The sequence below is a fragment of the Rhipicephalus sanguineus genome, chromosome 3 (genome assembly GCF_013339695.2).
Source record: "Rhipicephalus sanguineus isolate Rsan-2018 chromosome 3, BIME_Rsan_1.4, whole genome shotgun sequence".
Classification (NCBI taxonomy): domain Eukaryota; kingdom Metazoa; phylum Arthropoda; class Arachnida; order Ixodida; family Ixodidae; genus Rhipicephalus; species Rhipicephalus sanguineus.
The window spans coordinates 116577037-116588613 of record NC_051178.1 but is presented as its reverse complement, the minus strand read 5'-3'; the positions used below and the strand labels follow the sequence as shown (position 1 = coordinate 116588613).

Genomic DNA, 11577 nt, shown 5'->3' with positions numbered 1-11577 from the left:
GACCATCCATAACTGAGACCATAACTGTTTTCGCTCGTCTATTGTCCCTTTCTAACAATCACCCTGTGTGGAACAGAATCAAAAGCTTACCGTATGTCCAGGAAAAGTACATGTGAAAATTTCCTGTTTCCTCGAGCAAATTCAAGCGATGATACGAGATCAGCAATGCTGTCGACGGTTGAACAGTCTCGACGACATCCGCTCATAACATCATAAATGCAATTCAGCTCCTCTAGTCTGCCGTCTAGACGAAACTGTACCGTTCGTTCCATCAGCTTCATAACATTAGATGTTAGTAATATCGGCCGGTATGATCCGAAATGTATTGCATAGTACCCGGGCTTTAAAACTGGTTTCACCATAGATGATTTCCATAAAAAGGCATCAGATCCGTTCGCCACACTTTGTTATATTCGTCCACGATGTGCTGATGGAAAGGCCTCGTCGATGTTTCGCAAGACTTGCTGCGTAATATCGTCTTCACTTGGGACAGTGCAGCGATATGAAATGCTGAGTGCGTGGTGCAGCTCCTAGACACTAAAGTCGGCTTCATCCATATCACAAGCAGGGCCATAGCAAAGAGTTGTGGTATTGCGATTCATCAGGGAATAAAGGTCGCCGTTTCCGTTGTCTCTTGGCATAGGAGAGACAAAAGGGTCGGCAACTGCTTCTGCGAGATTCTTCGGAGAGCGTCGGTCGTTATGCACAAGAACTGCAATTGGATTCTTGAAGAGCTCAGGTGTTCGTAGAGCCTCGAGTATGCGCCATACGCTTCCAAAAGAGTTTGCCTTATGCAGCGAACTACACAGAACAGCGCAGCTATTTCGACGAAGTTGTCTCTTGTGTTGCCGTATGGCTACATCTAAGCGGTTATACATCGTCCAATCGAGCGCTCTGTAGAACGCAGCGCCCTCCTGTAAGCGCGGCATCCAGAGGCGCGTAGCCTAAAGAGTTGAATATCGGGGTTTGGCTTAGTCGTCGTGTCGTAGCTTTTTATGTATACTCATTCAGCAGCTTGAGCAAGGTGCCGTGTGATGGCGCCTCTGAAAGCAGCTGACGGAACTTGTCCAAATTTGTCACTCGGTAGGGACAGCTTGGTGGCTAGGAGTATAATGTAGCTGACTAGGCTAGTTGGAAACAGCGCGACAAAGCACGGCCAACGAAACGCAAACACCCAAGACAAGCGCTTGACCTGTGTGTTTGCTTTTCGTTGGCCGTGCTTTTCGCGCTGTTTCTCTTCCGGCTAGGAGTATGTTCCGGAGCTAACCAAATTGGTAGGTGATCCGAGCATCATGGGCCAGCTTCACAACACCAAGCAAGGCACTCATCTCATGTTGATATCTCAAACTTGATGGTAGGTTGTTCCTTTCCTCTGCTGACAAATGTAGGTGAACCGTGACTGATTGTTTGCCGATCATGTTTAACAATCAATTCATTGATCTCCACCCCTCGACTGTCTTGTCGATGAGAACACCAGCAATGTTGAGCATGAAAGTCGCCCCGCAGAACAAATGATGGGCCGCGCCGAGAGACTAACCACTCCTGTAATGTAGTGTCTGAAGATTGTGTCGATCGGAACGATATGCGTTCACTGTTTGGCCAGTTGGCGCGTCATTGCGACGTCGTTGAGCCAAACAAAACACAGTACAGAAACAAACGTTGTGGGCAGAATATACGTGAGCGTCAACAGTCCCCAACGTTTCTTCCTGTACTGTGTTTTCTTTCGCTCAACGATTTCACGAAAATATATGTTCGCCGCAGTCGTAGTTGTGTCTCCGAGGCTCACAACAGCAGCTGTACATTCAGAAATGCGTGACATTGGTATTAAATTTCTACATGGTAGCCAATCTTCCGTACAAGTTCATGCCTTCAGAAAATGGCGCTTCGTGGGCAGTTTGTGGAGCTTAGCGCCATCTATGTAAGAAGAGGACATTTACGGCTCAATCAAAAATAAAGCGGGTGTGACAGCATATCCGAAAAAAAAAAGGAGCTGTAACGTCATGGTTCACATCCGTGGCACGAGGTATGGTTTTTTGTTTTCTGTTTTGGTAAGCTTGCGATTAGGGTGGAATTTTTAAACATCCCACGTGTCTACATGTGTCTGCTATAGGCTGCGCATTGAAAATTTCCAACTCAGCATGATTAGTGCTACATGATGCGCAGACATTAAAGTCTCATCAAACGTGGATGCATGCCTCGTGGAAATTCAATCAAACTTAGTTGTGCGTCCTTCGTTGGCTTTGATTTTAAGTACCTAGATCTACGAAAGTGAGTGTCGTTACCTTGGACCCTCATTACTGCTTCTTTCGCATTCTACTGCCATAGCCGGTCATATGATGCATGTTTTCTGTTATTTCATTGTCTGTCATGTACTAAGCGGACTCCCAAGTGCCGCATGGTCCTCCACAGCGCTGTGTAATTTGCGTCAAAGCAAAAGCAACGCGTATTCACGCGGAAATTTCTCACTACAGTTAACTTTCATTTGCTGTAAACCATAAAAAAATTATAAAGATTACAATCGCTAGCAATTGTGGCAACAAAAAACTGTACCATGAGCACTGCTCGCGCCCATAAACCTTATGCGCAACATAATCTAATCTGCAATCAACGTGTTGATGCACCTGGACTTAATATTAGCGTGACAAGAGAGCATACCGTACCAAAGTGTAATAACCAGAAATATAGAGACATCTTTTACGCAAAATCTGATAAGTCGATCCCTGCCTTCCGCGTATCTGTATGCTTCCCTTTCAATATTTCATTGGCAGCCAGGTATGATATATTTTATTAATACCAAAGTCAGAGGCAATCGTATTCGCGCATGGTATCTGTTTATAAATAGCTAGAAATAATAGTCTGTTTTAGCCAATCAAACGGTGTCGTGTTTTCTTTTATTTGAAAAGTGATTATTTCTTAATAGTGTTTGTCCTCTCCTCGCCTATTCGCGCTTCAATCGCAACTACCATGGGGTGCGATTCTGAACATTGTCGAATTACGCCCCGGTTCTGAAACTCCGCCATTGGTCAACACTGATTGGCTCAGAGGGCTGCTACGGCATTTCTGACTGGATTAAAATGCCGCCATTGCAAAATTTGACAATAAGGCAGAGTTTGACAATGTCCAGAAGAGCATCCATGGTGCTATTCTGGACATTGTCAAATTCCGCCATGTTGTCGAATTCCGACTTTGGTCAAGTCTGATTGACCCGGAGGGCTGTTACAGCCTCTCCGATTGGCTTAAAATGCCGCCATTACGAAAATTGACAAGATGGCGGAATTTGACAGTATCCAGGATAGCATACCCCTTGTCGATATCGCTCACAATTAGTTCTCAACCGTTCTTCATCCGAAACTTCGCGAATATGGGAACAGATATTGCAACATATTTAAAACTGCGCGTAAAATGCACTCATTTTGTCCTTTTAAATGTATTTTAGGCGTATTTTACAGAATTATGTCACTGTTGTTATTGCCAACCTATTGAATTTTAAGGTTGACATGAATTGTTTTATTTCATTTTTAGAGGTTTCATCAAGTTTGGTGAATTGTGTCAGACAGCAAAATTCAAGAGGGCAATTCTTACAGTAGCGCAGCGAGAATGTTTTACCGGGGAGGGGGGGGAGGAGGTGTTCAACTATACTTTATTTGTGTTCGTGCGTGCATTTGTATGTGTGCCTGCATATATATACACATGCAAAATTGAAAATTTGGGGGTGTGTGGGGGAGGAAGCAGGTTTCAACTCCCATTCCCGCCCCCTGGATATGCCAGTGACTCCTGCACTCATTAGACTTCTACGTTCTAACGCTTTGTCTTAAATGTAACAAGCCTCAATTAGTAGCCACTCCGTATTCGGAAGGATATGGAGCAAAATGATTTCCCCATTTTGTCTACTTTATTTGTTTTGTGTCTGTGGTGAACGCGGCGCGCACATACGTAAACTATTTTCAAACTAGTTTCAGAAAAATGTTTTTCCCTTCAGCTAGGTACCTCAACGTGCATAGGCACATAGGCACAGCCCTGTGCAGCAATGTCATCTTCGTTTCTTGAAGTTCTTTATATCTCATTATGTTCAACAAGTGATCGGGAAACCACAGTACCTTCGCCTGCATTCTCTCGCTGCTCTACTTGCAAAGCATTTTCGATGAGGCTGACAAGGCGGCTGAGCACACGTGATCCCTCAATCCACGTAACCCCAGTGGTGGCGCCACTCCTTCCAGTTGTGGCGCTCGCCCCCCTGTACTTACCCAACTTCCTCGCACAAGACTATCGGGCTACATAATAGACAGATTTAGTTGGGCGTCCGCAACAACGTAGGGACGCAGCCTGCCAGCAATTTCCTAAGGCAGGCTGCGTCCGTACGTTGTTGCGGACGCTCAACTAAATCTGTCCAATTTCTCGAACGTACTTATTCCTGGCAAGCAGCGGCTTGTCGCCAATGTAAAAAGGCTGTGATGCATGACTTGCCCAGATAGGGCGAAGAAATGAACGCCGAGTGGTTCGGCTCAAGACATTCACAAAGTGACACTTTCTTTCTTATCACGCTATGTATTTACTGTATATTCATACAAATATCAAAACATATTTTACATGAGGAATATACATATTTATATGGGAAAAACAAAATTTTTGGTTATAAATACACACACAGATTCGTGTATTTTACAACTGTTCACGAAGCTATTTTTTTAAACGTCACACTGTTCTTGTACACACCTAAGCAGATACTGCACGCATGAAAACAAGACAAACGTTTGAAAACGCCAGATTCTTAGGTTGGTGCAGTACGGAATAAAACATACATGGTCACACAGCTAACGATTAATGTTCAGAAGGGCAGCATTCAGGCGTGTAAGTCAAAGAGAGAAGAAAGAAAAAACAAGAAAACATTTGCTAGAGAAAGAGACAATGGCGATGAGGAACAGTGCCGCAACACAGACTCGCGTGAAATACTGTACATTTAAGCACATTAGCAGGGACAGAATAATGCGTGAAAACGGAATGAACTAATGATAAGCAGATTACAAAGTTGCACTCCGATGGTGTCACTACTTAAGTAACACTGACAAACATGCAAGACAATATGTAGGCTGCCTAATCTTCGCCGAACCACACGGTTGAATTCTGAACAGCAATTTGAACACCCTAAAGCATCAAGTCGTGAGAAAGCAACTTGAGGCAGTCGTCTACATTCTAGTTTGCATAGATCCTTTTTTTCCACATTTTCGAATATTCTGTGCTGTCTCGTTTAGTGAGTTCAATTAGCTAGCTATATTGCTGTTAACATTTTTTTCCTTAGGTTTTTCCAACACACGAATAAAGAAAAGAAACTAGTGCAATGCAGAAGCCGAGATGTCAAGGGGATTCTCAGTGCATTGCCCAGTGAAAAACGTAGGCTCTCTTGGGTGCACAGTAATACACTCATTTGCACTGGCGTGCTCTGTATGCAACCTGCAAGTTTGCAGTGCAGTTTGTATGAATACGGTTACACAGAGATGTACGATGTTCACGATAAACAAGCCGATGTATAAACATGCACAAATTAACAATCGGCACATAATCAATCTTATAAAGGGATTACATATAAGCTATGGACATGACCAATGTTTTTACGCTCCACGTCGATACCCTAAGTGTAGAACCTGCCCATTCCCCAGAAAACATTAAAGCCCATGTGAGTCTAAATTTCTTGGACTGTGTCGAAGCAGTTGAATGATGGATGAAAGCTGGCGACACGCTAAGTTTGCAATGCAGTTATTGTGTTTTTACCTTGTTCGCTTTTTCATGGAACAATATAGGTTTTTAACCAACGGAAAGTGTCAAACAATTTCCTTCTTAATCCCACAATACACAGGAAACACTTCAAAAACATACTACAGGAATTACACACTGGTAGCTGTTTATAACTTGGTGGCAATGCACATTTACATCAGCAGCTCAATGTAAGCCACAAATGATATCTGCCAAGTGTGCTTTTTTCAAAAAGAAATTTTTTGCCACTTGTGATGGACCAATGAGAAATTTTATTGCACCGAATTATAGTTTGATATCCCTCAAGCAGCTTCACAAGTATCCGTCTTATCCATAGCTATGTTACCTACTTCAAGGCAACTGACACAGTTTGTTGGCAATTCTCTAAATTATATCATGACTGTATTTCATGTTAGATTTGTAAATAGTGCGATCTAGATAATGCAAGTGTCTAGTTAGAATGTAATATGAGTTAGTTTAAATGATCAAGTCTGAGTTTGTTCACGTCGCCTTCATCTTGAGGGCAGGTGCTACCATGCAACTTTTTTTTATGTGAAGAAGAGGGTGAAGATGCTTACTTGACATATTGTTAGGTGGAATATGAATGCCACTGTGAATGAAAAACATTGGAGAGAGCATGCATTAATCCTGTGTGGAGCGGATAAAAATACGGACACATGAAGCTAACTTAAATAACTGGAATGGTGTTAAACTGAATAGTCTCGATGTACATGTATACATATGTTATAAATAAACAGCATGCAACAGCAAGGAATGACGAGAACATGTAGAACAAATAAAACTCAATGAAAATATGTTCTTCTACACTGTACAAATGTATGTACAACATCTTGTAGAATCTGGGTAAAGGTCTACATAAAAAATCTGTCCAGGAACGAAGCGGTCTCTCAAAAATAGTTCAGGTACAAGTACCCCAGCTCAGGAGTTTTGTTCACAAACATGTGGTTTTTCTGGGAAACAAAAAAATCTAGACCATTTACTTGGTCAGGACTTTACACTGGGCTAGGAGGATCCATCAATAGCTCAAGACTTGCCACAGCACGGTGTGAAGCCAAGGACAATGCAGGAAATAAAACGGAAATGGCAGAGAAAACAGCAGAAGTGCGATGCGTGGTCATTTAGAGGACCAGTACAGTGATGGCTACAGTTTTTTTTTAATTTTTGCAGTGTTAATACTAGTTTTCCTTTTAAGACTTCCTTGAATACAATCGCCACCTTTTCGTAGAAATTTTGATTGAGAGGCATATTACTTAAAAGGCATGTTTTAAAAACATGCAGTGAGCGATCACAACCCTGACCAAAATGTTATGTTCTCATATTTTGTAGAAATACTACAAAGCCTGCACTGTAACCAAAATATCAGTTTAAAAATTTGACTGTGTATATGTTTCTTTTGGTAACCGAGCAGATGGCCAAACATACCAGACCTGTTCAGATGAACATTATTTCCACGAATGGCACTATCTATATATTCGGCGCCGTGAAACAGCACATGCCATGTATTATAATTGATAATAAGTGAAAAATTCATTCATGGAATCGGAGTTCCATTCGAGAAGCTGCTCAGATGCAACAAAGCTTCAAAACTGCCTTTTTAGAACCTCTACAAACTTCTGCTATCTTTGCCATTTCCCCTCACATCTGGTGGAGAACAGTGAGCATTGGGAAAATAACCACAAATAGACTGCAACAGTGGAGTCTTGAGGCAACAACCATGAGTAAAACAGCCTGAATGTAGTAGTAGTGCTGCCATGACAGCAGCGGTTGTAGTGACAGCTGCATCCCTCCTCCTCCTGCCCTTTTTCAATGAACCTTTTGCTCTCCATTTGCTGGCAAGTGGCTTTTTTCTAAATGGACGATTGGTCTTCACTGCCTTCCTTAACCGTTCTTGTATATATAACACAATTCTGTATGCACCATATGAAGAGTGTCTTTGTTTCCGCATTTACACCTAAACTACAATGTTAACAATGAGTTCCAAGGGAAGCTGAGAACAATGACGTCTCATAGATCGTGGCTAGCATTTCATGCTAAGTCTGAATAAATTAAGACTGGAGCATCGTCTTCATGGTCGTCGTGGCTCCAAAGCATGCGAGAGTTGTGTAAGCCTCCTCTGATTGTCGATCACCTTGAGTGTTCTGAAAAGAAACATAAGCCTCATGAGAAAAGGCTGGATTTCCATATGATATACAAGTGCTTCTTAGCTACCGCATTCTTATTCTGAGGAAATATAATATTCTGATGTGTTGTTGCATAATGAACTCTGATCACATTTTTTCTTGTACATAATGAACATTTGTGCAGACAGAGCTAAAGCAGACAAATCTAAATGATCATGCACGTCATGCATTCTGCACATCGAAGCATGCAGGAAATGCTGGTTAAAGAACAGTAAAATGTTCCTTTAACAAGATTTGAACAAATAATTTTACGCTTTAATACCATACTACTTAACACAAGTAAGTGGCCAACTGCAAAAGGTTTACAATCCGTAGCCCTTTAATTAAGCTGCATGTTTATGACACTATTGTTTACATGAAGTTTTTATATAAGAAAAGTCACTTCACGTTTTTGTTGCCACTGAATATAGCAAAACGTATTTCAAGACAATGCAAGTACAATAATGGAATCATTTTATGGTTTCTAGAAGATTTTACAACAATTGAATGTTACTGACCCTTATTACTCTAAACTTTGTCACATGCAAACGCTATTTTTTTAATGTTTCCTATTTATTTTTGAATGTTGGTTCGTATGAGCTCTTTTGTTATTTTAACTGCAAGATTCCTCAATGCATGTCATCTTGAGTGCTCAATTAAGCATGTGGCAGTACCAATGATTGGCATTCATACTCCAACACGAACATTTCAATTTTGCCAATTTGTCTGAATCTTCACCATTTTTCTATTTTTTTCTGTGTTATAATTAGGTCATATTTGTAGATTTGAAAGTTTCCTATAATTTGATATGCATACGAAAATTAAAAGGAGATAAGTCATTTCTTCTGTATATAGCCAGCGACATCTCCCTGCAAATGCATAATAAATAAATGTTTGTGACACATGCTGGCAAATAATTGATACAGTACTCTACCTTATATACTCTCGAACATCTTGCTGAGCCTTTCCTGGTGGTGGTGGCTCCAAATCTACAGAAAGACAAATATAAATAAAAGTTCACAAAAGAATGTCAAATAAATTCTTGTTACACACCTCATCGCTGCTGGGAGGAGATGATATTTTTTTTTTATTTTACAAATAGTCAAAGCTTTTTGTGTTGACATAGTCTTGACGTATTCAGATGGAATAGTTATGAAACTGTCAAAGGCATTTTTCAGAACATTTTTATGAATTTTTATAAAGCGTTTCAATATTATTTCTTACAATTTCACCAGTGCTTCAAGTAGTTCAGTCTTATGTGAACTCATAGTGAAGCGTATACGGAGAAAAACAATATTCTCTAAAGGACAGCCAAATATACTCACTTAGTCTTTGGCTTCTTGAGTGCCTCAGTGACCGAAGTGTCTGACCAATCATGTGCTGAAAACAAAAAATGAAAATTTTTTTTGTCAGAATAATATTAGTCAAAAGGAGTAAGTATATGATAACAGCAGGTGATAACAAGGAGCGTTAAACAGGCGCCTGACGTCGAAATAACCAAAAATACCAGACAGAGACAAAAGACGCAGCGACTGAGCCATATATCATTGTAAGTGAAGATTCCAAGTTGGCAACGGCACTCTTAACTGTAGCTAACCATCTACAACGACAAATCAACAAGGCTGAACTGCCACGATGCTCATGTAGCATTGTTTCGAAGTGCCTAAATGAGTAGTTCCTCATGGTAAGCTTTTCTTGATAGGACGTCTAATATCTTAACAGAATAATCGTGTGCAGATATAAAAGTGGCTCTGTCTAAATGGTAATATTGTCAAAAGCGCCACCAAAAAGAAATGTTCGAATCATCATGGTGTAATATTCTTGGAATTGAATGCTCGTTCTCAAAAATAGGGTCCGCTAGCATGCACCCAAAAGTGAATTCAATTCAATTGTTTATGTCACACATATATACATAATGTGAAATATGTCTGCGAGGTGAGGCAAAAAGAGACTCGTATGCCTCCTGACGAGGCCTTCACCCCAGATTTGCATGTCTGAAAGCCAGAAGGAAAACCAATAGAAACATGCTAAGTCTTAAGTCTAAAATAATTACAGTGCTCATTACACACTGTGCAAATGAACGTATGTGAAAATGCAATAGAATAAAATGTAATTCAGCCGACTTTGCATGACAGTGACCTGTAATTGAAGCAAGAGTACCGCGGCAACTCACCATTTTCTCGAAGTTGACAAGCCCGTCGATGTAGGTCTTGTTGCCTTCGTGGCAGAAGGTCATGTCCTTTAGCAGGAGTGGCATGAATGGTACCAGCGGCGGCTGCACCTTGGACACAGCCACGCGGTACCGCCGATGGTTTCGCGACGGGTCGATGAGCGTTTCGAATTCGGCGAAGGTGCGCTTCACTTTTCCCGGCAGCCGCTCCCAGGTCTGACTCAGCCGGCTCACGGCCACGTTGCTCAGTCCCATGACGATGGCGAAGAACGCGTTCAAGTTCTGGTACTCACGGCAGCTGCAAACCAGAAAACACGAAAGGCATTTGTGCACGGTTGGAGAAATATGCGCTTTGCTGGGAATGTCTGGAGCATCCCTGCAGCGAGATAGGGGGATATATAATGCATAGAAGGATGATAAAGTTAACTACAGCTATTTCCGGTTAGCTACACTGCACGGAGGAAGGGGGTGTGGGACTAAAGGAAAGGACAGTGGGAAGGTAGCGAGAGAGAAAGGGAAACAAACACTAGCAAAGTAACCGTGTACACTGAACATCGATAACAGGGAGTGTTAAAATATTTCACAAAAGCCCGTACACCTCAGGAATTTGAGTTGTACAAATGAAGCATCCGGGCTGGATTCTTTTTTGAGTCGCTGTCCCGTAACTTTTGCCTCCGATGGTGGACGATGTTTCAGCCTCTGTAATAACACTGTACACATCGCCTGTCCCTCGGCACTATGACGCGAGCAGACACAGATAATGTTTCCGAGTGTTTTATCGCAGCCATTTGCTGCGAGACACTCCTACGGCGACCTTGGCAAGTATGCTTCGCTGAAATCATATTTAGGATAAAGTTTCATGCAAAAAATATTTTCATATGCCAGAACGTAGCACGAAACTGCACAGACAGTCGCACGGGTTTCTGAGATTACTTTGTAAAAAAAAATATGCGGTAGTTGGGAGATCAAAATGTGGGCTATGGCGGGCATTCATTTTGCCATATCACTGGGCTAGGAAACTGGTAGATTGCAGGGTGAGGGCGAATTATTTGACAACTCAATGAAGTCCAGGGCTCGACGGAAACCCTTCTGGTCGGGAAAGTTCATGGCGCAAAAATCAAGCGCCGAGAAATGTGAACAAGGTCCCCGTAGCGGGACCGAAATGTCTTTGGCTTTGTGTGTGTTGTAGATTGGCCGGCGCTTGATTTTTCTGCTATTTAACAACTCGAAACCTATTTCATATTATTCTTATTGGGAAGAAACATGGCTGCGAGTAACACAGGCTTAACAATAGAGGAACTGACCAAGATGGAAATTATTTAAACCTAATGCTTTGGTCTTCAGACAGGAGCCTTGTTCCCATTCAAGGATCTCGTGGAATTTGGAATACAGTGCAGCAGTCATGTTTTAGCCTCAACTCTAAATAAGTTTTCATTCTGGCTTGTGCTATTGTTGTTGTTTTTTTTTCATCATGACGAC

General features: G+C 41.7%; 1 protein-coding gene across 5 annotated transcripts in view; it reads right to left on the bottom strand.

The window, feature by feature from the left end:
- Positions 1–4525: 4525 nt before the first annotated feature.
- The window catches only part of LOC119386996 (rap guanine nucleotide exchange factor 4), a 387003-nt gene continuing 379951 nt past the window's right edge, over positions 4526–11577 (bottom strand). For all 5 annotated transcript variants that reach the window (XM_037654296.2, XM_037654297.2, XM_049413333.1 and 2 more), the window contains 4 exons: positions 10102–10396; positions 9254–9308; positions 8863–8917; positions 4526–7907 (listed from right to left, as the gene is read on the bottom strand). In XM_037654296.2, the coding sequence (XP_037510224.1) occupies positions 7835–7907; positions 8863–8917; positions 9254–9308; positions 10102–10396 (478 nt within the window). In that variant the 3' untranslated portion in view covers positions 4526–7834. The remainder of the gene's footprint in view (positions 7908–8862; positions 8918–9253; positions 9309–10101; positions 10397–11577) is intronic.